At 39.2% G+C, this 25,685-nt stretch overlaps 2 protein-coding genes across 4 annotated transcripts in view; one reads left to right on the top strand and one right to left on the bottom strand.

The window, feature by feature from the left end:
- Positions 1 to 2,748: 2,748 nt before the first annotated feature.
- On the bottom strand, positions 2,749 to 6,241 carry LOC127438972 (ribonuclease P protein subunit p21-like). The gene is made up of 5 exons (XM_051694926.1): positions 6,073 to 6,241; positions 5,887 to 5,987; positions 5,670 to 5,752; positions 3,298 to 3,432; positions 2,749 to 3,068 (listed from the first exon to the last, which is right to left on the bottom strand). Exons 1-5 carry the CDS (start codon positions 6,127 to 6,129, stop codon positions 2,947 to 2,949), a joined length of 498 nt encoding a protein of 165 aa, XP_051550886.1. The 5' UTR covers positions 6,130 to 6,241; the 3' UTR covers positions 2,749 to 2,946.
- A 1,365-nt stretch (positions 6,242 to 7,606) lies between these two features.
- Positions 7,607 to 25,685, top strand: part of LOC127438970 (glypican-5-like) — a 60,333-nt gene continuing 42,254 nt past the window's right edge. For 2 of the 3 annotated variants that reach the window (XM_051694923.1, XM_051694922.1), the window contains exons 1-5: positions 7,607 to 7,996; positions 9,749 to 9,910; positions 17,937 to 18,646; positions 25,143 to 25,324; positions 25,561 to 25,620. In XM_051694923.1, the coding sequence (XP_051550883.1) occupies positions 7,825 to 7,996; positions 9,749 to 9,910; positions 17,937 to 18,646; positions 25,143 to 25,324; positions 25,561 to 25,620 (1,286 nt within the window). In that variant the 5' untranslated portion in view covers positions 7,607 to 7,824. Of the gene's footprint in view, positions 7,997 to 9,421; positions 9,619 to 9,748; positions 9,911 to 17,936; positions 18,647 to 25,142; positions 25,325 to 25,560; positions 25,621 to 25,685 lie in introns of all 3 variants that reach the window. The other variant, XM_051694924.1, reaches the window with a different exon arrangement.

The following is a 25,685-nucleotide window of genomic DNA, read 5'->3' as shown; positions in this document are numbered from 1 at the left end:
TAAAAAAATAAAAAAAAACTACTTCCCTACCCTAAACCTTAAAACTAACTGATAGTGTCATAAAATGCAATTGTGAGATGAAAAATGTCAAAGCAATCACGTAATTTTATGGTGCTTCTATGACACTTTCGGTTCATGTGTCAACTTTCATGCTCTTCAGGACTCGAACCTTGGTCCTTTGCAACACGTGCAACACTCTATGCTATCTTGCTTTTAGGTAGCAAGCAAGGTAGCATATTCAAGCTCATTCAAGCATGATCAAATTGTGTAACTGATAGTGTGTTGCATATGCATTGCAATTTGACATGGGTATGAGTCATGAAGTGCAAGTCAACAAGAACTCCTCGTGTTTCATCCATGAGGCCCAATGAGGAAGAACTTGTCACTAAATTTGCCATGTTCTCAAGGTTTGTGGCATTGAATCTTTGAAAAGTATTCAGGTGTTTTGTTAGCTGCAAGAATAGGCAAGTAAACCGGATGTCCTTGAGCACAATATTCCGCTTTGTTATCTGAGTTATATCAGTGAAGTAATCAGTACTAATTACACTGGACAGACAGAAATTCAGACGCCGAATCACAAATTTTTCCACTAATGGACTGCACATTTTGATAACTTTGTTGCATGCCAGTATATTATTGTGTTAGCATTGATTTCAGATTTACTCATATTTTTATGACATAAAATAGTGAAATGTTGGTTGTTTAAAATGACAACCCCTTCTGGGTAAGTAAACACCATGTGATATTTGAGGACTAATATTATATTCCTTCCTTTCTTCAGTTTCCCTGCACTGCCAAAAACAATATCAAGAAAAGAGCTATTGGGCATGCAAAATATTTCTGACAATGCATAAATGGTTTTGTTCTCTCTCAGATGGAACAGGGCAGACTAAAATATAGTCACAGAAATGGCATAGCACTAAGGAATAGCGGGCACGTTTTAGGTAATTTCATGGAGAGCATTTTTCACAGCATATCAAAAATTCATACACCAACAGTATATATTGGCAATATGCACCCTGCAGAGTGTACCAGTGACTTCCTACTGGTTTTGATGTAAATAAACCAGATATTTGCAGTGAATGTAGTATCTCTAGAGTCACACATAAGCCTAAATATCAAAACATTTTGCCGTATAAATGTTGTTTAAGGTGTTTGTTAATATTAGCATTAAAATAAAATTAATATTAATTCCAAATTTCCCCTCTGAGATCAGTAAAAATACATTTTTAAAATAGATTTTAAAATCGGAATGGATGAGGCATGCAAAGTCAATATGGAACCAATAAGGATTCTATACTAATATGCCAAGTTGTTACAAACTATATAACACCCCTTGAGTAAATCTAACGAAAACGCATACATCATGCGTCATTTCACCCCAAAATTTTTTACATATTACATATTTGACCAATTTAGTTATTTAAATCTACATATTTTTAAACGTATTTTTTTTTTGTCTATTTAACTAAAAAAATAAATAAATATTTTTTGCTGTAGTATTTTTTCTTTACTGTTATATAATTTTAAGATATTTAACTTTAACATTTTACTTTCTTTACTATATCTTATTATTTACTGTTATGTTATAAAAACTTATAAATCAATAATAAATGAAAAAATAGAATAAAAAGAAAAAATTCATTGTATTTTGCACTTTTAATTCAAGTGCTGTAGATTACATTTTACTGTACATTACATTACTGTAAAGAAATGATTTTTTAAGTCAACATGAATTTAAGCAGGTACAACAAACAATACTTTGATGTACATATACTTTAAATAAGATGATTATTTATTTTTAAATTTCCTATATCTGTCTACTAATAATAAGAATTTTTTTTTTTTGCAATATCAGCTGCAGTTGACGCTTCTTTCTCCTATAAATCAATAAATGCACTGGGTTCATGTAGTTCTATAATTCATCTAGATCTTCCTTCAACCTTCCCTTTACCTCTAAATTCTCCTCAATACAGCAGACACATGGAACTCTCCATTTAGCACACTTCCTGTGTTTGCCATATTGACAGCGCATAGATGCATATCCTTGGTACCACAGTGTTGTAATGAGCTTAGACAAGATCCATATCCCATCCAATTAACTACATCAGCACTGGCTGAATTACACGCATACATGTGCAAATGTCTTAATATCACTTATAAATTATTAACAAGGCACAGATTATTATGAATATGCAATGCACTGAGCATACAAGATTTTACATGTGATATGCACTACACGTTGTATCTGCAGGAGTGGTGAACGCAAATTTAAATAATTCATGAACATGCATAGATATGAGGAGAGAGGCTTTTAGTTATCACAAACATCAAAGGTAGGAATATTAAAACCTTTACGCCCACCATATAGCAATGTAACACACAACCCTAAGATAAAGAGACAGTATCAGCGCTTAACTGATTGGAACAAAAGGCCTTGAATTAGAAAATTAGCATGAAAAATCCTACACATATTGCTTCTGAAAAACCATACTAAAGTTAATAAGCTCAAATGTGTTGCTCGTATGCAAGCTACAATTTGCAAATGATTTTGATGAAGATGTAACTTAGCAACAAAATCAATCAATCAATTTTTCATGCTGGCACTGGTATTCCACCAGGATTCCTTTAGCCTGGGGTGATAAAAGACAAAAGCTTTCAAAAAATTAGCCATGAAGAAATCAATGCTGATAAAGCATGCATAAAAGAGGAGTCTTTAAAATAATAAAAGTCATCATCGATGTAAAATGACTACTCACTAAATGACTTTTATTTTATATTGCAATTCAAAACACTTACTCAGATCATGTACAAAGTACAACAAAATTGCATTTTAATAATAAAAAAAGACCATCTACGAAGGCATTCACATTGTCGAAGTGTGGAATATCTCTTCTCTGAAACAACAAATAAATTGCCATCAAAGAGGAACTGCAACTAATGGCCTCAGTTTTCACAAGTCAGATTTTTCTGATCTGAAGACAAAGTCTTCTGTGATGTGGGAGCTGGACCACTTGAAAAATCTGATTTCTTCTCTTGGATTGTGTATTTAGATGAAGGACCAGCATCTATAGACAGCAGAATTGAGACACATGAATATGGGCAGAACATCTGTTTTATTATAGGTAAAGTGTACAACTACAGTCTCTTTAAAGCCCATTTAAAATGATAATACAACTAAATTGACATTCTATGTGGTTTGAAACCCAACTAATGTTACTGGCAATTCCTGCTTGACAAAACAAATTTACATGAGGGTCAGAGTATAGATAAATGCTTTTTAATTATCATCTTTACCTGGCAGAGTCTGGTTTTCTAGTTGAGCCTCTGGTTGGTCCACCCACAGTTTATGCTTTGGGTTGTTTGGGAACCGTTTGGTCAGTCCACAACTTAAACATCGCACAATGGTCCTGCACTGTCGTCTGGGTCCCCCTTAATTATATGGTTTAATATTGATACATTGTAACAGACAGACAGACAAACAGACAGATAGGTGGAAGAACAAACAGACAGACAGTCAGTCAGACAGATAGAAGACATGTGGACAGACAGACAGATAGATAGACAGACAGACAGATAGATGGAACAATAGATGGATGGATGGAAGGACAGAAAAGACAGAGAGAGTGTTAGAGAGACAGACTGATAGATAGATAGATAGATAGATGGATAGATAAATAGACAGATAGATAGATAGATGGACAGAAAAGACAGAGTGTTAGACAGACAGATCAATCAATCGATGATGGAAGGACAGAAAGAGTGTTAGACAGACAGACCGACAGATAGATAGATAGATGGACAGAGAAGACAGAGTGTTAGACAGAACGATCGATTGATAGATGGAAGGACAGAAAATACAGAAAGAGTGTCAGACAGACAGATAGACAGACAGACAGAACAATAGACGGATGGATGGATGGATGGATGGACAGAAAGAGTGATAGACAGACAGAGACAGGCAGATATATGACAGATAGACAGAACAATAGATGGATGGATGGACAGAAAGAGTGATAGACAGACAGAGACAGGCAGATATATGAGACAGACAGACAGACAGATAGAAGACATGTGGATGAACAGACAGACAGACAGATAGATAGATGGAACAATGGATGGATGGAAGGACAAAAAAGACAGTGTTAGAAAGACAGACAGATAGATAGATGACAGACAGAGAGATAGATAGATAGACAAATGACAGACATGTGGACAGACAGACAGAGAGAGAGACAGATAGATGGAACAATGGATGGAAGGACAGACAGAAGGAGTGTTAGACAGACAGACAGACAGACAGATGACAGACAGACAGACAGAAAACATGTGGACAGACAGACAGACAGACAGACAGATGGATAGATGGAACAATGGATGGAAGGACAGACAGAAAGAGTGTTAGACAGACAGACCGACCGATAGATAGAAGGACAGAAAAGACAGAAAGAGTGTTAGACAGACAGACAGATAGACAGAGACAGAACAATAGATGGATGGATGGACAGAAAGAGTGATAGACAGACAAAGGCAGACAGACAGATAGAAGACATGTGGATGAACAGACACAGACAGATAGATAGATGGAACAATGGATGGATGGAAGGACAGAAAAGACAGAGTGTTAGAAAGACAGACAGATAGATAGATGACAGACAGACAGAGAGATAGATAGATAGACAAATGACAGACATGTGGACAGACAGACAGAGAGAGAGACAGATAGATGGAACAATGGATGGAAGGACAGAAAAGACAGAAAGAGTGTTAGACAGACAGACAGATAGAAAGATGACAGACAGACAGACAGAAGACATGTGGACAGACAGACAGACAGATAGATAGACAGACAGACAGCTGGATAGATGGAACAATGGATGGAAGGACAGACAGAAAGAGTGTTAGACAGACAGACAGACAGACAGACCGACCGATAGAAGGACAGAAAAGACAGAAAGAGTGTTAGATAGACAGACAGACAGATAGACAGACAGACAGACAGAACAATAGATGGATGGATGGACAGAAAGAGTGAGAGACAGACAAAGACAGACAGACAGATAGAAGACATGTGGATGAACAGACAGACAGACAGATAGATAGATGGAACAATGGATGGATGGAAGGACAGAAAAGACAGAGTGTTAGACAGACAGACAGATGACAGACAGACAGAGAGATAGATAGACAAATGACAGACATGTGGACAGACAGACAGAGAGAGAGACAGATAGATGGAACAATGGATGGAAGAACAGAAAGAGTGTTAGACAGACAGACAGATAGATAGATGACAGACAGACAGACAGACGGATAGATGGAACAAAGGATGGAAGGACAGACAGAAAGAGTATTAGACAGACAGACCGACCGACCGATAGATAGAAGGACAGAAAAGACAGAAAGAGTGTTAGATAGATAGACAGACAGACAGAACAATAGATGGATGGATGGACAGAAAGAGTGATAGACAGACAAAGACAGACAGACAGATAGAAGACATGTGGATGAACAGACAGATAGACGGATAGATGGAACAATGGATGGATGGAAGGACAGAAAAAGACAGAGTGTAGATAGGCAGATGACAGACATGTGGACAGACTGTCAGACAGATAGGTGGACAGACAGGAGCAAGCAAGCAAGCAAGCAAGAAAGAAAAATCTTACTTTTTTGTCGAACAGTTGATGTGACACCTGGTACCAATAAAGTGCAACATTTCTTGCAAATGGTTCTTTTCACTGAAGGATCTCTGCGGAGAGAAATAATCATGTTTTAATGAAGCACAAATGTTTTTGTGTATTCAAGCAATCATAACAAGCATTATATCATCATAACACCTACTGCATTTGTCAGAGAATGACTGACAAAAGTGAGAGTACTCACTGTCGCAGCACCAGTCGTTTGGAAATGGTCTTTTGCGTAAAGCAGTAAAATCTTGCCAAGTCAATATTTTCTGGATTTTGGGCCAAAACACAATGAGCCGCCTGAGATCCATAAAAACAGTATAAGAAATTTTGGAGATATTAAAATAAATGGATCTGACAAGAAAACACATATTCACAAACTTACTTGATAGAGGAAGTTCAAGCGCTGAAATGCTTCTTTATCTTTAATATTTCCCGCCATGTGTCTTTATTGACGTCCAATCTGGAAAACAATAATATTAACGATACTTAATGCTGTAAAACGGTCTAATGCAACTCAAGCTGCAGACAGCATGTTGTTTTCTCTTCTTCTCAGCGACAGTGTCAGGTTGAATCACTATGTTTGCCGCATATCGCCATCTAGTGGAACAGCGGTGTAACGAGAACAAAAGTACTTCCAATTCATCAGACAGCTGCAGTGCAAACAAACGGCAAATAGTATAAAGAATCCCGAATTGCGTGTCATAGAGACGAGAACGTCTGTTTAAGTACTTTGCAAATAACAATTCATCCAGACTATTTGCTGGTGAATTTTAAATAAAACTATTTCTGAAGGGTGATCTCATTTCAATCAGCCCCGAGTTCCATGTATCCTTATTGTACACAGGGGAGGCGAGATTATGGCATTTAAAAGGATAGTTCACCCAAAAATGAAAATTCTCTCATCATTTACTTTTCTTCGTGCCATCCCAGATGTGTATGACTTTCTTTCTCCTCCTGAACACAAATTGTTTTTTTTATAAGAATATCTCAGCTCTGTTGGTCCAAACAATGCAAGGCAAAGATTTGAAGCTCAAAAAAGCACATAAAGGCAGCATAAAAGTAATCCATATGGAGCCTTATGGATTACTTTTATGCTGCCTTTCAGTCCTGCCGCTCCCTATACGCATAAGACTGTGTAGGGCACCAACTCCCTACGGGGGCACCATCTTTCCCTAGGGGGGCACCAAGAAATCCACCGATTGCCCTTCAATGTTCAGAACACGGACAATCACCTCACAGCTCTCACAATTCTATATGTTATGAATGATTAATTTAATCATTGATTCAAATGATAAAAAACATAGTGTCGTTCACGAACAAAACACAAAAATGATTCATTCACTTAGAAAATTTGTTCATGAACACTTATTCATTTACGTGTCCAATGTTTACTCTCGAGTGAAGTTAAAAGATTATACAAAATGATAAAACTATGATGAACTGCACAGAAAATACAGATTTGTGCATCATGGTAATATTTTATATAATGTATCGCTATGCATATAGCGTTCACTACTTTTGCTATTTATAATTATTATAATAAATTACGTCTATCTATCTGTCTATCTGTCTGTCTGTCTGTCTATCTATCTAGCTATCTATCTATCTATCTATCTATCTGTCTGTCTGTCTGTCTGCCTGTCTGTCTGTCTGTCTGTCTGTCTATCTGTCTATCTATCTATCTATCTATCTGTCTGTCTGTCTGTCTGTCTGTCTGTCTGTCTGTCTATCTATCTATCTGTCTGTCTATCCTGGAAACATGAGCAGATAAAGTTTGGCCCTGCATCTCGGGCAAAGGGAAGGGGAGTAACTGGAGTGGGCGTTCAAAACTGAAAGCCAGCAATCTCTCTCTCTCTCTCTCTCACACACACACACACACACACACACACACACACACACACACACACACAGTGGACACATGTTCCCACACAGGGCCCTTCCTCGCATGTCTCCAAACCAGCCTGTCAAATCACGGCAGCATGTGAAACCCCCTGCAAAACCTTTTCTCTGGATACTTCAATCACCGGCTTTTAAATGTGCATCTCTTCTGGATAATATTTTGTACTTGTCTTTGATTGTTTTTCTCTTTCCAGTACATTGGCTCACAGGGCTTTATTTGGACTGAAATGGTGCAATGCTCCCTAGGACAGTGCCGCGTTTATTTTGGATGTGTTGGATACTGCTTTTCTGTCCGTTAATATGGGGCGTTGAGTGTGCCAGTGCACAAAGTTGTCATGAAGTTAAAACTGCTTTCCAACTGCGCCAAGTCGGTCCATTAAAATGGGTTCCAGAGACAGCAGCAACAGGTTTGTTCATATACAGCAGGCTTCATTATAGTCATAGTAATTTACAAAAACATGCATTTACATTCTGACTAAGACTTTGATTACTTCCAAATGTCCTTTTATTCAGCCATTTGACTGGGCAGTCCAGAGACTCGCACAAATTAATTCAATTCCACTTAATTCTGTATTAACATATAATAAATGCACACACACACACACACACACACACACACACCCGCACGCACACACACAAAGATTTACACATTTCAATTATATGAAAAGCTTCTATGAAACTGAACTTAGTCATCTTCAAATAGTGTACATATTTTGTTTCAGAATAAATGTGACATATTTAATTGAAATTAATGAGGAGTATGAACTTTTACAACTTTGTAAGTTTTAAACAGTACAATTTGGTAAATGGCAAAGCAACTACATTTGATTTGGCATTAACTGAACTAATTTTATACTTTGCAAAATAATGCTTATTGAAATAAATTGATTTAAATATAAATTTAAATATTAATTTAATTTAAATAATTATTTATTTAATAAACTATTTGTTTAAATCTTGCCAAGATTTGTTTTATTTTTTACTTATTTATACATTTTTTGTGTATGTGTATGTAAAATACATTTTATTTAAAGTAGTAATAACAATGTGCATCTAGGTAGTTGAAAATACAAATTTTCAACTACTTGTTATTTAAAGTTTTTTCTTTCTTTTTTTTTTTTTTTTTTTTGAAGTACAGATATTCCATAAAGTCTCTCAATCTGAATATGATCTCATAAAAACTGTATGTATAATAATTATATAAGAATTAGAAAATTGTTGTGTAAAATAATAAAGGAAAGCATGCTAATCTGTAGGACACTGCTGTTACTGCTTGACCTGTCAAGTAACCAATTTTAAGGTGATCCACAATATATTTACATATTATTTATTAGTATTATTGTGTTAGTTTTTTTATGTAAAATGTAGCTGAAACACTCATCTAACTTCATGTCATTGTGATGACAAACCATAAATCAAAAATGTCAGGTGCTGACTAGCTTTACTGGATTGCCATTCCTGTAGGACAAATGGCGAATGTTTTCCATGTTCCACATTTAGTATTAAATCAAATAGTCATTCATGTGAATTAGCCAGCTCAAAAATTCTGGAACTTGTCATGAAATTATGAGCATATCAAACTCTCGCTTGGAAAAGACACATTGGATACCTAGTTAAATATGAGCAAAACAAACTTTTATTCTTTTACTTAAAATTCTGTCATCATTTATTTACTTTTATGTTGTTCCAAACCTGTATGACTTTTTATACAAAAGTAGATATTAGGCAGAATGTTAGCCTCAGTGACCAATTACTGTCATTGTATAAAAAATAAGAAAAAAAAAAGTTAATGGTGACCGACATTTTATTTTTGGGTGAACTATCCCTTCAAGTTTCGAGGCAGCCTGAAAGGGAGGCATCACTTCCTGTGTACTGAGAGCAGGGGGTGAGAGAGTTCAGGAGTATCACTGTGATTGCAGTCAGCTGTTCTAATGCATGGCTTATGAGGTCCCATCGGTGTAAAACTGGTCTTATAGGACAGGGCAGGGTGACTAACGGAGCAGATATCATCTGTCTTGATCTATATAAGGTATCTCACAGACTCACACACACTCTTGCTCACGTGTGCTTTCTTTTACATGCACCTTATCTTCTTACTTACATTAACTTATGAAGGTGCATTAACTTAAGATAATAAATAACATGTTATTCCTCCATAGATGCAGATCTTTTTATCTGCAAGCACCAGGGTCCCACCTGCTGCACCCGGAAGATGGAAGCGAGCTACTATGCAGCCGCCCAGAGAGACACACTCCAAAACATTCTCTCCTATAGCTTCGAACTCAAATTTCTCATCCTAGGCCATGTCTCTTCCTTCCAGGGTACGTATGCGATATGAAGTAAAGCTTAATGGGAAGGCTGTTGTGGGCAATGTACTTTTTGCATTTGCACCACAGCTGGGTCATGGGGGTACACTGTAAAAAAAAAAAAAAAAAAAAGAAAAAAAACTTAAAATTTACGGTAAATTACCAGCAGCTGTGGTTGCCAGACATTTACCGTGAACAATACGGTAACCACGTTTCAGGCTTTACGGGATGTAATTTTGATGCCTGTATATTTTATGGTGCATTACTGTTTATATTATTAATTGATAAACTTGATATATTAACCTTCTGAAACTGTAAAAATCTGCTTTCACTTTATAATGTATTGTTAATCACCATAGTAATTACAGAAGGGCACATGATGACAGAGATGTTGAGACAGTGCTCAGTGTCACTCACACAAACACATAAACACCATCATGTGAGATAACACATGTGAAATTAAAATAATGCAGTAAACATGAACTAAACTACATAAAATATAACACAGAACACCCCAATGTACATAAGTGATATTAAAAATAAGAAGAAACAAAACTATTCCCATAAAATATAATAAAATGCAATGGGTCACGCAGGGAATTCTGGGAACGCCCTTTTATTGTTTTTTACCGTAATTTTAACAATAATTTACCGTAAAAAGTACATGCACTCTCTTGTTAAACATAATATACGTTTTTACCATTAATTATACAGGAAAATTATATTATAACTTTTTTCTCTCTCCTTTTTCTCCCCAATTTGGAATGCCCAATTCCCAATGCACTCTAAGTCCTCATGGTGGTATAGTGGCTCGCCTCATTCCGAATGGCGGAGGACGAATCTCAGTTGCCTCCACATCTGAGACCGTCAATCCGTGCATCTTATCACGTGGCTTGTTGATTGTGTTACCACAGAGACATAGCATGTGTGGAGGCTTCACGCCATCCACCACAGCATACACACACAACTCACCACGCGCCCCACCGAGAACAAACCACATTATAGCAACCACGAGGAGGTTACCCCATGTAACTGTACCCTCCCTAGCAACCGGGCCAATTTGGTTGCTTAGGACACCTGGCTGGAGTCACTCAGCAAGCCCTGGATTCGAACTCGCGACTCCAGGGGAGGTAGTCAGCATCAATACTCGCTGAGCTACCCAGGCCCCCAAATATATTATAACTTTTTACCGTATAATTCAAGGTAACTACCCGTTAACCAATGAACAATTTTTTACTTTAGCATTTTTACAGTCTTTTTCCGTTAAAGGTAAGCCTCTAAGGCAAGCATCACTATTACTTTTGCTACTACTATTTGCTCACCATTGCAATTAAAAGTTCTTATATGCAACAACAAAATTTAAACCATTTGTATGTGAGCAATAAGTGTCATTTCCGCCTACGAGGAGCATTGAAACAAAGAATATGTTTATTGAGTCTGGTGTCTGCTTTGCTATTGTCAACTCTCGAGTGCTTGAACTTTAGCAGGTTGCCATGGGCGCGTTGTCAGGGTAGCATGCTGGTCACACACCACTGCACAAATTTCAGAAATGTAGGATGGCAGGGGAAGAGTCATTCATATTCATGAGAAAAACTATACTTGATTGGACATTTCAGTAAGATTCATCAGGAAGTAACTTTGAAGTAAATTTGGAGCAGAAGAAATAGAAATAAACCTTGTGTAAATTGTCAGCTTTACGCTAAGCTAAAATGCTATTTCTAGCCATTTTATATACACGTTACCAGACACGATCATATTTTTTAATCAAGAAAATTCACGTTGGATCATAATTTCTTTTTTTCTAGTAAGATCTTTGATATTAGAGCAAAAATCGTATTTTTGATAATAATTTTTGTATTGTTTTCCTGTAAAAATATCTAAAACTCCTTTAAACAAGATCAGTTTGATTCATCTTGTTTTAGAAACAACACTGCATAAGATATTTAGGTTTTTCCGAGAATGTATTTTTAACGTGTATTTTGTCTTACTGTACTGGCAGAGTTTTTATAGTCAAAACAAGTGAAAAAATCTACCAGTGCTGAAGAAGTAATCCAAAGTATTTAGAATACGTTACTGACCTTGAGTAATCTAACGGTATACGTTACAAATGACATTTTACAGCATGTGTTCTGTAATCTGTAGTGGAATACATTTCAAAAGTAACCCTTTCCCTGCCATCCTATACATTTCTGAAATCAAGAGTTACGCATTTACAGTCTGCGTATGTAACCGGTCCTGCTCGACCTGCTCGGAGCGAGATTCGGACCGGTGTCAGCAGGTAGGGGAGACAGGCACGCTAACGATGAGGCTCAAGGCTACAGCCCCTAGCATCAGTCGCTAGTCCGCCTCTTTAGGCCAAGGAAGTGAGGATTACACTGCACAGCAATCATATACCAGCTGGCTCCCGTTACACATGCAAAAAAATGCTGAGTAAACTGATGCAATCAATAAAAATGTGAGATATTATTCTGTTTTCCCTCTCATTATAACTGATTTGGAAACTTTTTTACCAGGCCCTCATCAATTCTTTTTGGAACTTTTGAAATGCCTTTAATGTATAAATTTGACTGTTTTAGCCTTATTGCAGACCAAGACTCCTAATATTAAACTACGAAAATCCATTATAAAAATACAAATTATTACATGTTTAAAACTATGATAATCTAAACAAAGAGTACAAAAAAATCTATATTTATTCTGTGAAAATCATCTCTAACAATTTTTCAAAAAATATGACTGTCCCACAATTGTGGCGCCATTTCTACGGCAAACAACTTTGCGCCTAATAATGTTTTTTTGTTGTTGTTGTTCTTTTGTTTTTGTTTTTTAAAGTTAATGTACTTGTTAACCAAGTGGACAAAAGTTTCAGTGAAGAGCATGATTGAGATGAAATATGAGATAAGTGATGTTTGAAGAAAACAAAGAAAATTTTAGGTAAATATGACTTGAGAGCACAATATTTTTATTGGGAGTCATTTTGAATCAAGCTGTAATTTTGCCAAATTACAGAAAAATATCATTTAATTGTGTATATTTAGGATACATAAAATGTTAGCTACAAAGTTAGCCTTAGCAAGAAAAGAAGTGAGAGTAAGAGTGTGAAAAATGTTTTATCAAGACTTTACTTTCTAGAAGTGCTAAAAGTGGCAGAATTTGAAGAAACATCAACATACAAAACCCTTTAAGTCACTTTGGATAAAAGTGCATGATGTATTGAGTTGCTTCATTACTTTTTCTAAGTGATCAGACTTATTTTCATCCTAAAATAGGTGAAAAAAAGATCTCATAGCTTTTGAAGCAGGGACCTGAGTCATATCTAGGGAACAGAATATCTTAGATACTTGCATGGTGGGCTGTTTTTTTCTTTTCTTGGGCCAATAAGCATCAACCTAGCAACCCCCCAGAACACCCTAACAACAACAAGCAACGCCTTAGAAACCAATCAGGACACCTGTGCACACCAACTGCACAGCAATGCCCAGCCAAACAACCTGGGCTGAGTTTCTCAAAAGCATTGTAAGCCTAAGTAGACCATAGAAACAACTGGCACCACTAAGATCAACTTAAGCTTGCGATGCTTTTGGGAAATGCAGCCTTGAACACTTTAGCATTGAGGCATTGACTGTATGGGCAAGCATCACTCTCATATTCTTCAGAAAATGTTAAAATCTACTCTCTCTTTAGCTTGTTCCATTATTAGGGATTATATGTTCAGCCATGTCTCTTATTCATATCAGAAGAATGCCAGCCTAAGAAACTGGGGTGCAGCCTGCAAAAAGGAGTCTACAAAAAGGAGTCACACACCATGAATGTCTGAATGTTATTTCCAGATTTTCTTTTTGTCCACTGTGTCAAGCTCACAAAATGATCCTTTATCTGACTGCACTCTCCTCTGAAGCAGTACATGTGCCTCTTTGGGGTTGATTGGCGCTTGAGGATAAGAACAAATCCTTTCAGAATCAGTGTTTGAATAAAACAAAAAGAACCAATCAGATTCTTTTGCACACACACACACACACATTTACAAACACACAGGCTCTGTGCATGTTATTATCTCAGTCCAGTGCGTTTTGAGTTTAACATATGGCATTATCAACCGTGTTTAAACCATGTCAGCTCAAATATATGACACTAAAACCCCCTAACCCAACCTAACTAAATATTTAAGTTCTTCCAATTTGTCCGCTCGTACTTCACAAAAACCCTTTCAGGTTTACAGGAAAAGGGCACGGTCGCAGTACCCTCTGTTTTTTCTACCAGCCGAGTGACTATTTAACGAGTTTGAAGCAAACCAAGAGAGAAATGTTGAAATTCCTTGGGTATCCTTGGCGATCCGTCTCAGTGAACTTCAATGTATTGCTATATAATGAGAGCTTCTGAAAAGATCAGTTGTCTTTTTCGGCTACTTTTCACATTGTTGTAGCTGGTGTCCTGTTTAAAAGAGAGAAAGGTTTGTAAAGTGTTTTTCATTCCCATGTGAAAGAGGATTTTTAATGTAGACAGCTTTGGTTTAAATACCCCTGTGTGTTTAAGGGTAAAGTGATTATTCAAATATGAAGAAAAAAAAAAAACCTTGTTGACTCTCTCTAGAATCTGTTTAAGGGTTTGTTCACCTAGCATGGAAAATTCCATCATTCTGGTTGCACCACAGGGGAAGGTAAATACCTTGGAGCCAATGCAAAAATGTCTAATAGGAGTTGCTGCTTGTTGGTGATTCTGCGTTATGTGGCCGATCCTAGGGTACTGGAACTCAATCGGTGTTATCATGTTGTTAAATCTGTTTGTGCCAATACAGTTTTTTCCATTGTATTTGTTAATACCAGTCTGGGATCTCTCTACCCTTCATTTAAAAGCAAACACAACATTTGTTACTCACATACTGGCTAACCAACAGAGCTCAACTATCCTCACCAACCTAAAAGGCACTAAAAATACTGTGTGTTACCTCACCTTCTCTTGATCTAAATTCAGTCCTGGACTGGGTACAACATGTGAGCAAAAACGTTTGGACACTGATATGCTCTAAAGAAGGACCCAGACCAAATTCAGCAGGCACTGATCATTATAGAGTTAATAGAGCGATCTGAAGTACAGTCATCCAAGCTGACCCTTCAATCCGCCTGTCCCAGAGGTCATATGTTAGTTGTGGTGATCCTGGGCACCCTCGATGACCCCTACCATCTGTGTGACCTCACCCCACATACCTGCATGGCCCAGATCCATGTGAGAAGAGACCCGTTACAAGATCCAGGCATAATCCCCAGCAATGTAACCCGATATCAAGGTGTTTGGGTGTAGTTGCCAGGATACATCCCAGAAGGGATTTTTAGACATTCAGCAGTTTAAAGGTTTAATTTGGGATGTTTTATAGATTTGCCATCGGACTGAAAAGGCCACCTCCGAATAACGATTTACATTTTGTGTCTGTTCCTAAAAGCTATGGTATGGCTAGGAATAATTTGGGGTGGTCCAGTGAGTTATGATTCCAATTAGTTAATGTTTACAGCTGGTACAACTTACCAGTGACTCACTTATATATCTCAAAGTGTCATTCTACATCCAGAACTTTAACATGTTCTCCACTAGCCAGCACCAACCACCTGTCATGCTTCCTAAACATTCATCTGACACCCCTACCTCAGCTATGTGGTTTTGGGTTTGTGAGTGGGAAGCCAGATGCCCATTCCTGACCTGAGAAGGTCACTCTCATAATGTTGTTAGAATTACGGGATGGTTTGAATGCCATAAGGAGATTAGTGAAAGTAGGAATGCTGACTTCGGTTGCAAGACCAGTGATGCTGCATTTCAGGAACCCACTGGTTTTCTTGCAAAACCTTAAAGGCTTGTTACAGTTAGCCTATTTCCTGTTGCAAAAAAACAAACAAACAAAAAAAAACCAGCTCAAAACCTGCCGGTTGGCTGGTCTTACCTGGTCTCCAAGCCTGGTCAGGCTGGTCAGTTTGCTGATTTTGGGCACTTAAAAACTGATCAGGATAAAACCAGCTAAAGACCAGTTTGGATAAATTGTGAGACCAGCTTAAACCACATAAGACTATCTTAAACCAGAAGAAACCCAGCTGAGAACCAGCATGGCTAAGCTGGGAGACCAGCTAAGACCATCTTGAAACCAGTTAAAACCTGCTGAGGACCAGCTTGGCTAAGTTGGGAGACCATCTTCAATAAGGTAAAACCAGCAAAGGACCAACTTGGCTAAGATGGTAGAGCAGCTTAAACCAGCTACAGCCAGCTACAACCATCTTAAACAAGCTAAAACCAGCTGAGGACTGACTTTGCTAAGCTGGGAGATCTTCTTTAACCAGCTTATACCATCTTAAACCAGCTGAGGACCGACTTTGCTAAGCTAGGAAACCACATTAAACCATCTACAACCATCTTCAACTGGATAAAACCAGCTGAGGACCAGCTTGGCTAAAATGGGAAACCAGCTTAAACCAGCCAAAACCATATTAAACCAGGTAAAACCAGATGAGGACCAGCTTGGCTAAGATTGGAAACCAACATAAACTAACAAAGATCATTTTAAACCAGTTAAAACCATCTGAAGACTGGATTGGCTAAGTTGGGAAACCATCTTAAACCAGCAAAGTCCATCTTAAACCAGCTCAGAACCATCTTGGCTAAGCTGAGAGACCTGCTTAAATCTGCTATTAAACCAGGCAAGACCAGCAAACAAAGAGGTGTTCTTTTGTTCTTCCATCAATAAAGAGCAAGCATGTTTGGCTCATTCTTAGCATGCTAATCATTCATATTGAAACAAGATTGAACTGGAATGCTTTGATTGTTATGAATAAGATGACACTAAAACAAACTGCACCTCTACCAGCTGTCTACATAAATACCTGTCTGTCACGTTACACAAAATGTATATGCCATTGTAAATAATGTGTATGGTAAGATTTTCAATTTCCATTTGCAACATATAAGCATTGTATGGTATAGTATGTCACCCCTGGTTGCTAAAATTGGTTATAAGCTAGTTGCATGTGTCACATATCTCCAACATAACCTTCATCCCAACAGCGCCAGCCCAGAAGATCCATGGATTAAACGTTGTCAGCTCCCATTAGCCTAATGGAAAGAGAGATTAGATGTGTAAGAAAGTGTCATAAACAATGTGAAACCAGGGTGAGACTGGCTGGTACGTCTGACCCTCTCGTAAATGTCAAACAAAATGACCACAATTGTTGCTCCTCTTATGTTACGAATGTTTATACCTCTGTGTTGACTGTACAAAATTGCTGTTCACAGATGCAAGCACGTGGTATATTTTTGTGTTCCCTAGCTTTAGGGCCATTAAAATTGCACTTTAAGGAATAGTTTGTACAGTCACAGAAACCTTTATGTACTGTGCTTAGTTTCACCGTCAGAGAAAAAAAAAAATATTATGTTGGCAAATGTGTTAAATGGAATGAAGAAGATGCTGTATTATTTGTTTTTGCTTTTGTACATTAGAGCTGACTTATATGGTGATATTTTCACAGATGGACATCTTGGGGGCAGTTCACAACAAACAAAAAATGTTTCGCATGTTTTTCAATAGTATTCTATGTAAATGTGCCAGAGAGATGTCTTTGACTGTTGCAATGTGACTTGCCATTTTTTTAGCATCTCGCACAAGAGCTGCACGTTTTTGAAGATGGTGTGTCAAGTTATAAGATACTGACCTATTAAAAACGCATCTCAAGGCATTTGCGTTCGGGTCCATTTGTCAAGAACATGGTCGGTCTGCACAATTTTGTGAAAATCGGACTGATATTATTTAACTCAGACTAAAGTGTTTACATGACATTTTAACTACCACGAAGAATTATTAAGACTAATTATTGTTCTAGTCCAACTGAATTTGAACTTTAAAAGTCCATATAAATGTACTGAATGTGAAACGTAGAAAATCCAGGTTTCCATTTTCCTGGGGTTAAGAATGACCCTGGTTTAACCATTTAAAGTGTGAAAAGCACATTTGAATTTTTTCTAGTGTTGTTCAGTCTTGCATTTCTATTTTTGTTTCTCTTTCCCACAGATTCCTTCCATTCCCTACTCTCCTTTACATTAAATCACACCTACTCCCTATTCGACAGTGCCTACAAGCCAATCTCTCAAGACGCAAGACCAATAGTGTCTACCCTCTTCTTTGAGCTTGGTGCCTACCTCCGTGGCAACGCCAACATCTCCGTGGAACGCTCTGTTAATAGTTTCTTTGACAAACTTTTCCCGTTGGTCTATCAACACCTGGTCAATCCTGGCCTGGGTTCCCCCGTATCTATCTGGTCTTTCGATGGAAGTGAGTGCTTGCGTGCTACGCGGCACGATGTCAACCCCTTCGGTTCTCATCCACAAGACCTTTTCCAGGAGCTGTCTAGGGCACTAGCTGCTGGACGTGCCCTAAGTCGGGCTCTGGCGGTGGGTGGCGAGTTGCTGAATGCCACAGAGTTGGTAGGGTTGGCGCGCCAATGTGGACACGCACTGGTGCGGATGCAGTTTTGCCCACATTGCCGTGGGTTGACGCTGATCCGACCATGTAGAGGACTGTGTCTCAATGTGATGCGGGGCTGTCTGGCGGATCTTGCAGAGTTGGATGGACCTTGGCGACGCTATGTAGCATTGCTAGAGGGGCTGAGTGGGGCACTGGCAGGAGGTTACGAGTTGGAGCTGGCCCTTCTACGCATCCGGGAGAGGATCAATGATGCCATCCTTACAGCACAACTGCACGGACCACATCTCAGTGCTGTGGTGAGTCATGTTACACTCTGATTCAGAGAACAAATTAATTTGTATGGGATATAGGAGATGCAACATGTGCTGGACTAATTAAGGTCAGGCGTGCATGCAACTGCAGCAATATATTTATTGATTGGTGCGTATTTCACGGTCAGTCAAAGGCTGGGCTATTGCAAATCTGTGGCAATGGTTCGATCGGGTCTAGAAAGGAACCGTTGGGCCAGGAAAGTCTTGCTAGAGTTGTGTTTGCTGTTAAGGTTAAAGTAAGGGTTAGGGGTAGGGTTAAGTTTAGAGTTGGGGTTAGGGGTAGCTGTAGGGTTTCTGTGGGTCTACAATACAGTGAATGAATGTCACATGCGACTCATGCGAGAGTTTCCCCAGCCACACGGTTCCCTTTTAGACACAATGGTGTGGTGTTTTATATTCTAAAAACTGTGTTTGTTGAATAATTTTCACTTGTACAGTATACTTAAACATGAAAGATATTTCTTATTTCATGTAACTAATTGCGATATAGAGTATATTTATGATCATTTTAGATTTGCTTACGTTATTTTGAGCTTTCTATCTCCATCAACAAAGACAGGTGTTAGAAGTTAACTTCCAGTTAAATGATTATTTTTTTATGTTATTTTTAAAAGTACAAAAATGTGTTGCTATATTGATTTGTAGTTAAACATCAGTTATTTATGCCATGCACAACAATTATTTTACCACATGTACGTAAATCTTAAAGGGATAGGTCACTAAAAAATGTTGTTCCAAACCTGCATGACTTTCTTTCTTCCATGGATCACAAAAGAAGATATTTGTTAGAATGTTAGCCTCTGTTCACTTTAATTGCCTTTTTTTTTTTTTTTTTGTAAAATGCAAGTGAATGGTGACTGAGGCTGACAAACTACCTAATATCTTTTGTCATACAGGTTTGGAACAACAGCAGATGGAGCAAATGATGATAGAATTTTCATTTTTGGGTAATTATAATTATTTTAATTTAGCTTTTCCCCTAAAACAGATCGACCTGCTCTCAATGCTGTTATGAAACCCTGCAATAATTACATCTGCAGAGGGTTTATTATTAGCACAGTGATTAGTAGTTATGTGGTAACATGACACGTAGTGTAAAAAATGTGTCGGTCATGCCAGCGTGACTATTGCTGTCTGTAAATTTATACCCAGCCGCCCACCCTGTGGCTATTCATACCATTAATGCCAGAGTCTGTGTGCATGGCTCAGGACGGCCGTCTGCCGGTCTCTATCACTCAAACGTTTCACTGGAAACATGGCTGTAAGGTCCACACAGATCAGGGCTTCCGTGACAGCACTTCTTTCACCCATCAGGACATGGTGCTGACAGCTGTATGTGGGTAGGTCAAGTTTAAGAAGCATTCCCACACACCTGCCTGAAAAAGCATAGACTTGCCAGCCAAAATGCAACAAAAATGCAATTACGCATTGCAGTCTCAGCTTTGCCATAAGGGGCGCTATAGCTGGCAATCGCATAAACTGTCTTCTTCTACGGACATTTTTTTTTGTTGTTGTTCAGGTCAACAACTGTCATGGCAGAGCTGTCTTGATAGAAGAAGCTGGGAGAATATATTCAGTAGAATATGTTTTGGGTTTTAGACATACGCTTTATTGGTTGACTGGCTACAAAAGGGAATTGGTTTGTATAACATACTTGCTAATTGTAAAGTCATTCTTCGATTAGACACTGCAGAATATGTCAGAGAATGCAGGCGGCAGGACCCAAGTGCAGAGTTAAAAATAAAGGAATTTATTAATACAAACAAGAGGCCAAAAATAAAACCAAAACTCCCAAAAGGGGGAAAACAAACATAAACAACCTTGTAGAGGAAAACTACAATCCAGAGCTGGGGTGGAGGGAAACGGGGAACCAGGACCAACCGGACTGGACAGGGATGGGATGAAGAACAGCACCAACAAACAGGCAAGACTGACTAACTAGACCAACTGGAGACACAAGACCGACTGAGTAACATAATACACACAAGACTGGAAACAAGACGAACTGGCACTGGACAGCAAACACAATGAGACCTAAATAGGGAGAGAAATCAAACGGGTTAACAGGGGACAGGTGAGGCAAATTAACTAATAATAAGCAAACACGGAGGCGCTGTATGACGTAAGACAGAGAGACACACAGCTATACAGAAACAAAATAAAGCCACATGCTCTCACAAGACAACAAAACACCCGAATGGTATGAGCGCACATCACCAAGACAATAAGGCAATATACGCCCATGCCAACTGACAAACAAGACGAGAGAATGCGTAGCAACGCCAAACAAAGCGATGCTACGTGTTCTCACACTAAACGAAACCTAAGCGTACATCGTGAGGAAAACGCCACGTGATGCACACAACAGGTGATAAAAACAAGACAGGACACCTGTGCAAAGTGTGCGCAACCCACGTCCATGGTCGCGACGCCAAAACCGAAACCTAACCAGACAGAAGGGTCAGGATCCAGACACCATGCTCCAGAAATGAAACAAGACGGACCGAAGAGTGCACAACAGGGAATACAACCGAAACCGCGTGCTCAGACAAAGACAGACACCGAAATACAAGACAGACATGGGATGATGATGCCACAGTCCCAAAGGGATGCCTCCCGGCATCAACATCAAACAATACACAAGACAGACAAAACGAGCACTAACAGAAAACAGAAAACACAACAGAAAGGGAGCGAAGGGAGGAAAACCAAAGAAGGAACTTAAGGAAAGGGGTGGGGTCCAGCGGCCTGGGGGAGGCCTCAGGGTGGAGGCAGGGTCTAGCGGCCTGGGAGGAGGTCTCAGGATGGAGGCAGGGTCTGGCGGCCTGGGAGGAGGTCTCAGGGCGGAGGCAGGGTCGGGTGGCCTGGGAGAAGGCCTCAGGACAGAGATGACAGAGGACTGGGCGGCAGCTGCTAGACAGAGGGCAGTGAACTGGAGGGCGGCCGCTGGACAGGGTTCAGGAGGGAGCGGCTCAGTGGACGGATCCGTGGAAGGCTCGGGCACTGGCCGCGACAGGGGAACAGCCTCCATGGCTTTGAACACCGGCAGAGTCTGGGGAACGGTCTCCTTGTTCGTGAGCGCTGGTAGTGACAGGGGAACAACCTCCTTGGTCGTGAGCACTGGCATGGACAGGGGAACAGTCTCAGTGGTTGTGAGCACAGGCAGTGACAGGGGAACGATCTCCATGGCCGTGGGCACTGGCAGTGGTAGGGGAACAGCCTTCATGGCTGTGAGCACAGACAGTAACAGGGGAATGGTCTCCGGGGGCACTGGCAGTGACAGGAGACAACCTTCATGGCTGGGAGCACAGGCAGTGACAAGGGAACGACCTCCATGGTCGTGGGTACTGGCAGAGACTGGGGAACAGCCTCCATGGATGGGAGTGGTGGCAGTGACTGGGGAACGGCCTCTCCCTTTTCCAGGCAGTGAGGTGCACTGCTGCTGTAGCAGCCTCTGCCTCCTGGCGAGGTGTCCACTTCCATGTGGGGGGTGCCCTCGTCCTCGGGTTGGGATGAGGAATGGAAGTCCTCCGAGGCACAGGCTGAAACAAACTCCTCTCATTTCATAGCCTGCTTGACTGCCTCGAGAAAACCTACATCCTCATCCTGGTCTGGGACCCACGATCTAAAAATTCATTCAGACCTGCCTAAAAGAGATCAATTAGGCAGGTCTGATTGTATCCTAGACCCGAGGATGATGATAAAAACTCAAGGGCATACCCGCACACAGACTTGTCCTCCTGTCATACCCTGCACAGTCTCCTTAAGTGCTCTGCGTGCTGGCAGGCAGGAGAACCAGTTTGAAAATAAAAACTCTGCTGGGTCCATTCTGGCCAGTTCATTCTGTCAGAGAATGCAGGAGGCAGGTCCCAAGCGCAGAGTTAAAAATTAAGGAATTTATTAATACAAACGAAAGGGCAAAAATCAAACCAAATCTCCCACAAGGGGGAAAGCAAACATAAACAACCCCGTAGGGGAAAACGAACAATCCAGGGCTGGGGCTGAGGGAAACGGGGAACCATGACCAACCAGACAGGGATAGGATGAAGAACAGCACCAAAAAACAGGCAAGACGACTAATTAGACCGACTGGCGACACAAGACCGACTGAGTAACATAAGACACACAAGACTGGAAACAAGACGAACTGGCACTGGACAGCAAACACGAGGAGACTAAAATAGGGAGAGAAATCAAACGGCATGCGATGCACGCAACAGGCGACAAAAACAAGACAGGACACCTGTGCGAGAGTTCGGCCACACACAAACCCGAAACAGCTCGCGGCCCGGGCGTGCAGCGCAAAGCGAGCGCAACGCACGTCCGTGGTCGCGAGAGACAGACATAGATTATTGATGGGAGTGCATGCCACCAAGATGACAAGCGCTATGCACTCACGGCAATACAGGACAAGACATGGAACATGAGTGTCCGGATACCGACACCAAAACCGAAACTGAACCAGACAGAAGACATGAGATATTGACAGTGTGAAATATCTCATGATATCTTCAGAAGACATATTATGATAATGCCCACTATAGCGCCCCTTGTGGGAATGCTAAGAATGCAATGAATACTTGCATTGTGTTATGAATAGCATTCATACACATTTTGGAACACACATGTTTTTGAGCTTGTGTAGCTAAGTATGTTTCGGGCTTTAGAAGTACGCCTTATTGTATGGCTAAACGATTAATCGTAATAAAATCGAAATTGCAATATGGCATAGTGCGATTATCAAACCACATGTGTTTTACTGTATTTTTTATTTATCTGTATTTAATCTGGGTCTTTTTAAGATGACTTAAATGTGAACACCCTTACTTGAACAGTATTTCTATTGTCAGAAGAGCATGTTTGCCCATGACTTAATTTTGGTTAAAAGGAAACACTTACTAGTTTTTTTTTTTATGTTAATTTCATAACGTAGTTCAAATAGCAATCACAATATTTATAAAAATAGTCACAATAAGATTTTTTTGTCCAAATCGTTCAGCCCTACTTTACTGGTTGATGCACTACAAATGGGAATCGATTCTCTGTATTGTACGTGCTAATTGTAATGCCATTCATGAATTAGGCTGTGCAGAATATCTTATGATATCTTCTTCATTGTTTATAAGATGTCTATTTGTGGCACCCAACATTGGCATGGACATGGAGGACTATGGAGCCTCACGCTGCATGTGGTCTGGCGCTATCTTGGTGCTTCTTGAGTTGTTTGGGTGTTGTCTACTCCCAATCAGCCTGATGTCCTGCATGCAAATTCACCTCTGGACAAAGAGGGCTCTTGCGAACCGGACAGCCCCTTCCCGAAATGCAATGCAGCTAGCGAGGGGCCAGAGCAGGGGAATGAGAAAGTTCGACTAATCCTTAGATAAACAAGACACTGTTGACAATAAATACAACTACAAAATGTTACACACTCTCACATAGACAACTCATTTATTCCTCATCCGATATTATAATTTCCACAAAAAAGTTAACATTTTGATTATTTATTTATCCTAATAAATAAACTTTATGATAAGGTTCATGAACTAACAATGAACAATATTTTTTTATTTTACAACAGAATTATTCTTGGTTAATATTAATTTATCAAAATGAAGTTGTTCATTGTTTGTTCTTCTTAGTTCATATTGTTAAATAATGTTAACATTTACAACTTTTACTGCAAAAATGTATTAGTATATGTAGAAATTAACATTAACCAAGATTAATAAATGTTGTCAAATTATTGTTCATTGTTGGTTCATGTGAACCATTGCATACAACCTTATTGTAAAGTGTTACCAAAGAAAAATGTTTTTTTTTTTTAGATGCATGATCCATTTTTAGATATTTATTATTTTTAAATATATTTGATGGTGATGGTGAGTCATTGATTGAAATTTGGATTGGAAGATGGATTGACAGTGTGTCAAAATTGCAAAAACACACATTTTTGGCATACAGTAAAGTTTGTACAAGCTTAAAAAATTCAGTATAGTTAAATACAGTAAGAGCTTGATCTTACTGTGCATTAACAGTTTTGTTAAAGGGGAAGTGTGTACATTTTTGCCTGTTAATATACTTTCTCTAATCCCAGTTTAATAAACCGAGAACATATGCAGGTGATATGGTGTTATCAAAACATTACTCTGTTTAAGCTGCCCATAGAGCCCAACACAGCAACACTGACTCAACCAATGGCTTACTTTTAGGGGAGGATTATCTGTTTGAATGACCAATGAAAATTACACACTTCATCTTTAAAAACCATTTTGTAAATATTGATAAATTGTTGTGCTGTTTAGCAGCAGCCACCAGATGGAGTCATCTCTTTAAACTGAGTGTTGCTAGTCAGTTCAAATCGGCCTATTTACTGTGTGCCATGATTTTCCATCTGTGTTACTGTGGCCAGTGTATTCTTTTTCCTTTCAACATGAAACAATAACAATCCAGTTGATTTATATTCCTTCTATTTCTCTCTCAGGTTGGTAAAGTTTGTGGATCCTTGACTGAGCCAGTTTCCTCCACTCCAGTCATTTCCACCTCGAGGAGTCCGGCTCATTCAGTGAACTCCACCATTGAACTCCAAACCTCTGTCTCATCCTCAAGTCCTACAACACTACCTAATACAGGCAACCAACACAAGCTCATTACACTCAAAAGAAGGTGAAGAAATAACATGTATCCACCGCATATTTAAAGGGATTGTTTCCCTAAAAATTTAAAATCTACCTTGAGAATATTGGCTTCATTTTATGTAAAATGTAAACATTGCTTCAGATTATATACAGTATTTACTACTAAAGAAGGTCTCACATAATAACTTCCCTGCTCCCCTTCTTTCCTCGTTTCTTCAATCTTTGTTGTTTCTTCTCATCTCTGCATCTGTCTGATGACCACAGGTCTCTGCCTCTAAAGCCATCCAAACATGACAAACCCAGAAACCTGAAAAAGATTTCAAAGTAAGTGTTTATTGGTGGATACCTAAAACTGAAAGGCATAGTTCACCCAAAAATGAAAAAGGTCA

The sequence above is a fragment of the Myxocyprinus asiaticus genome, chromosome 50 (genome assembly GCF_019703515.2).
Source record: "Myxocyprinus asiaticus isolate MX2 ecotype Aquarium Trade chromosome 50, UBuf_Myxa_2, whole genome shotgun sequence".
NCBI lineage: Eukaryota > Metazoa > Chordata > Actinopteri > Cypriniformes > Catostomidae > Myxocyprinus > Myxocyprinus asiaticus.
This window is presented reverse-complemented; position numbering and strand designations above follow the sequence as displayed.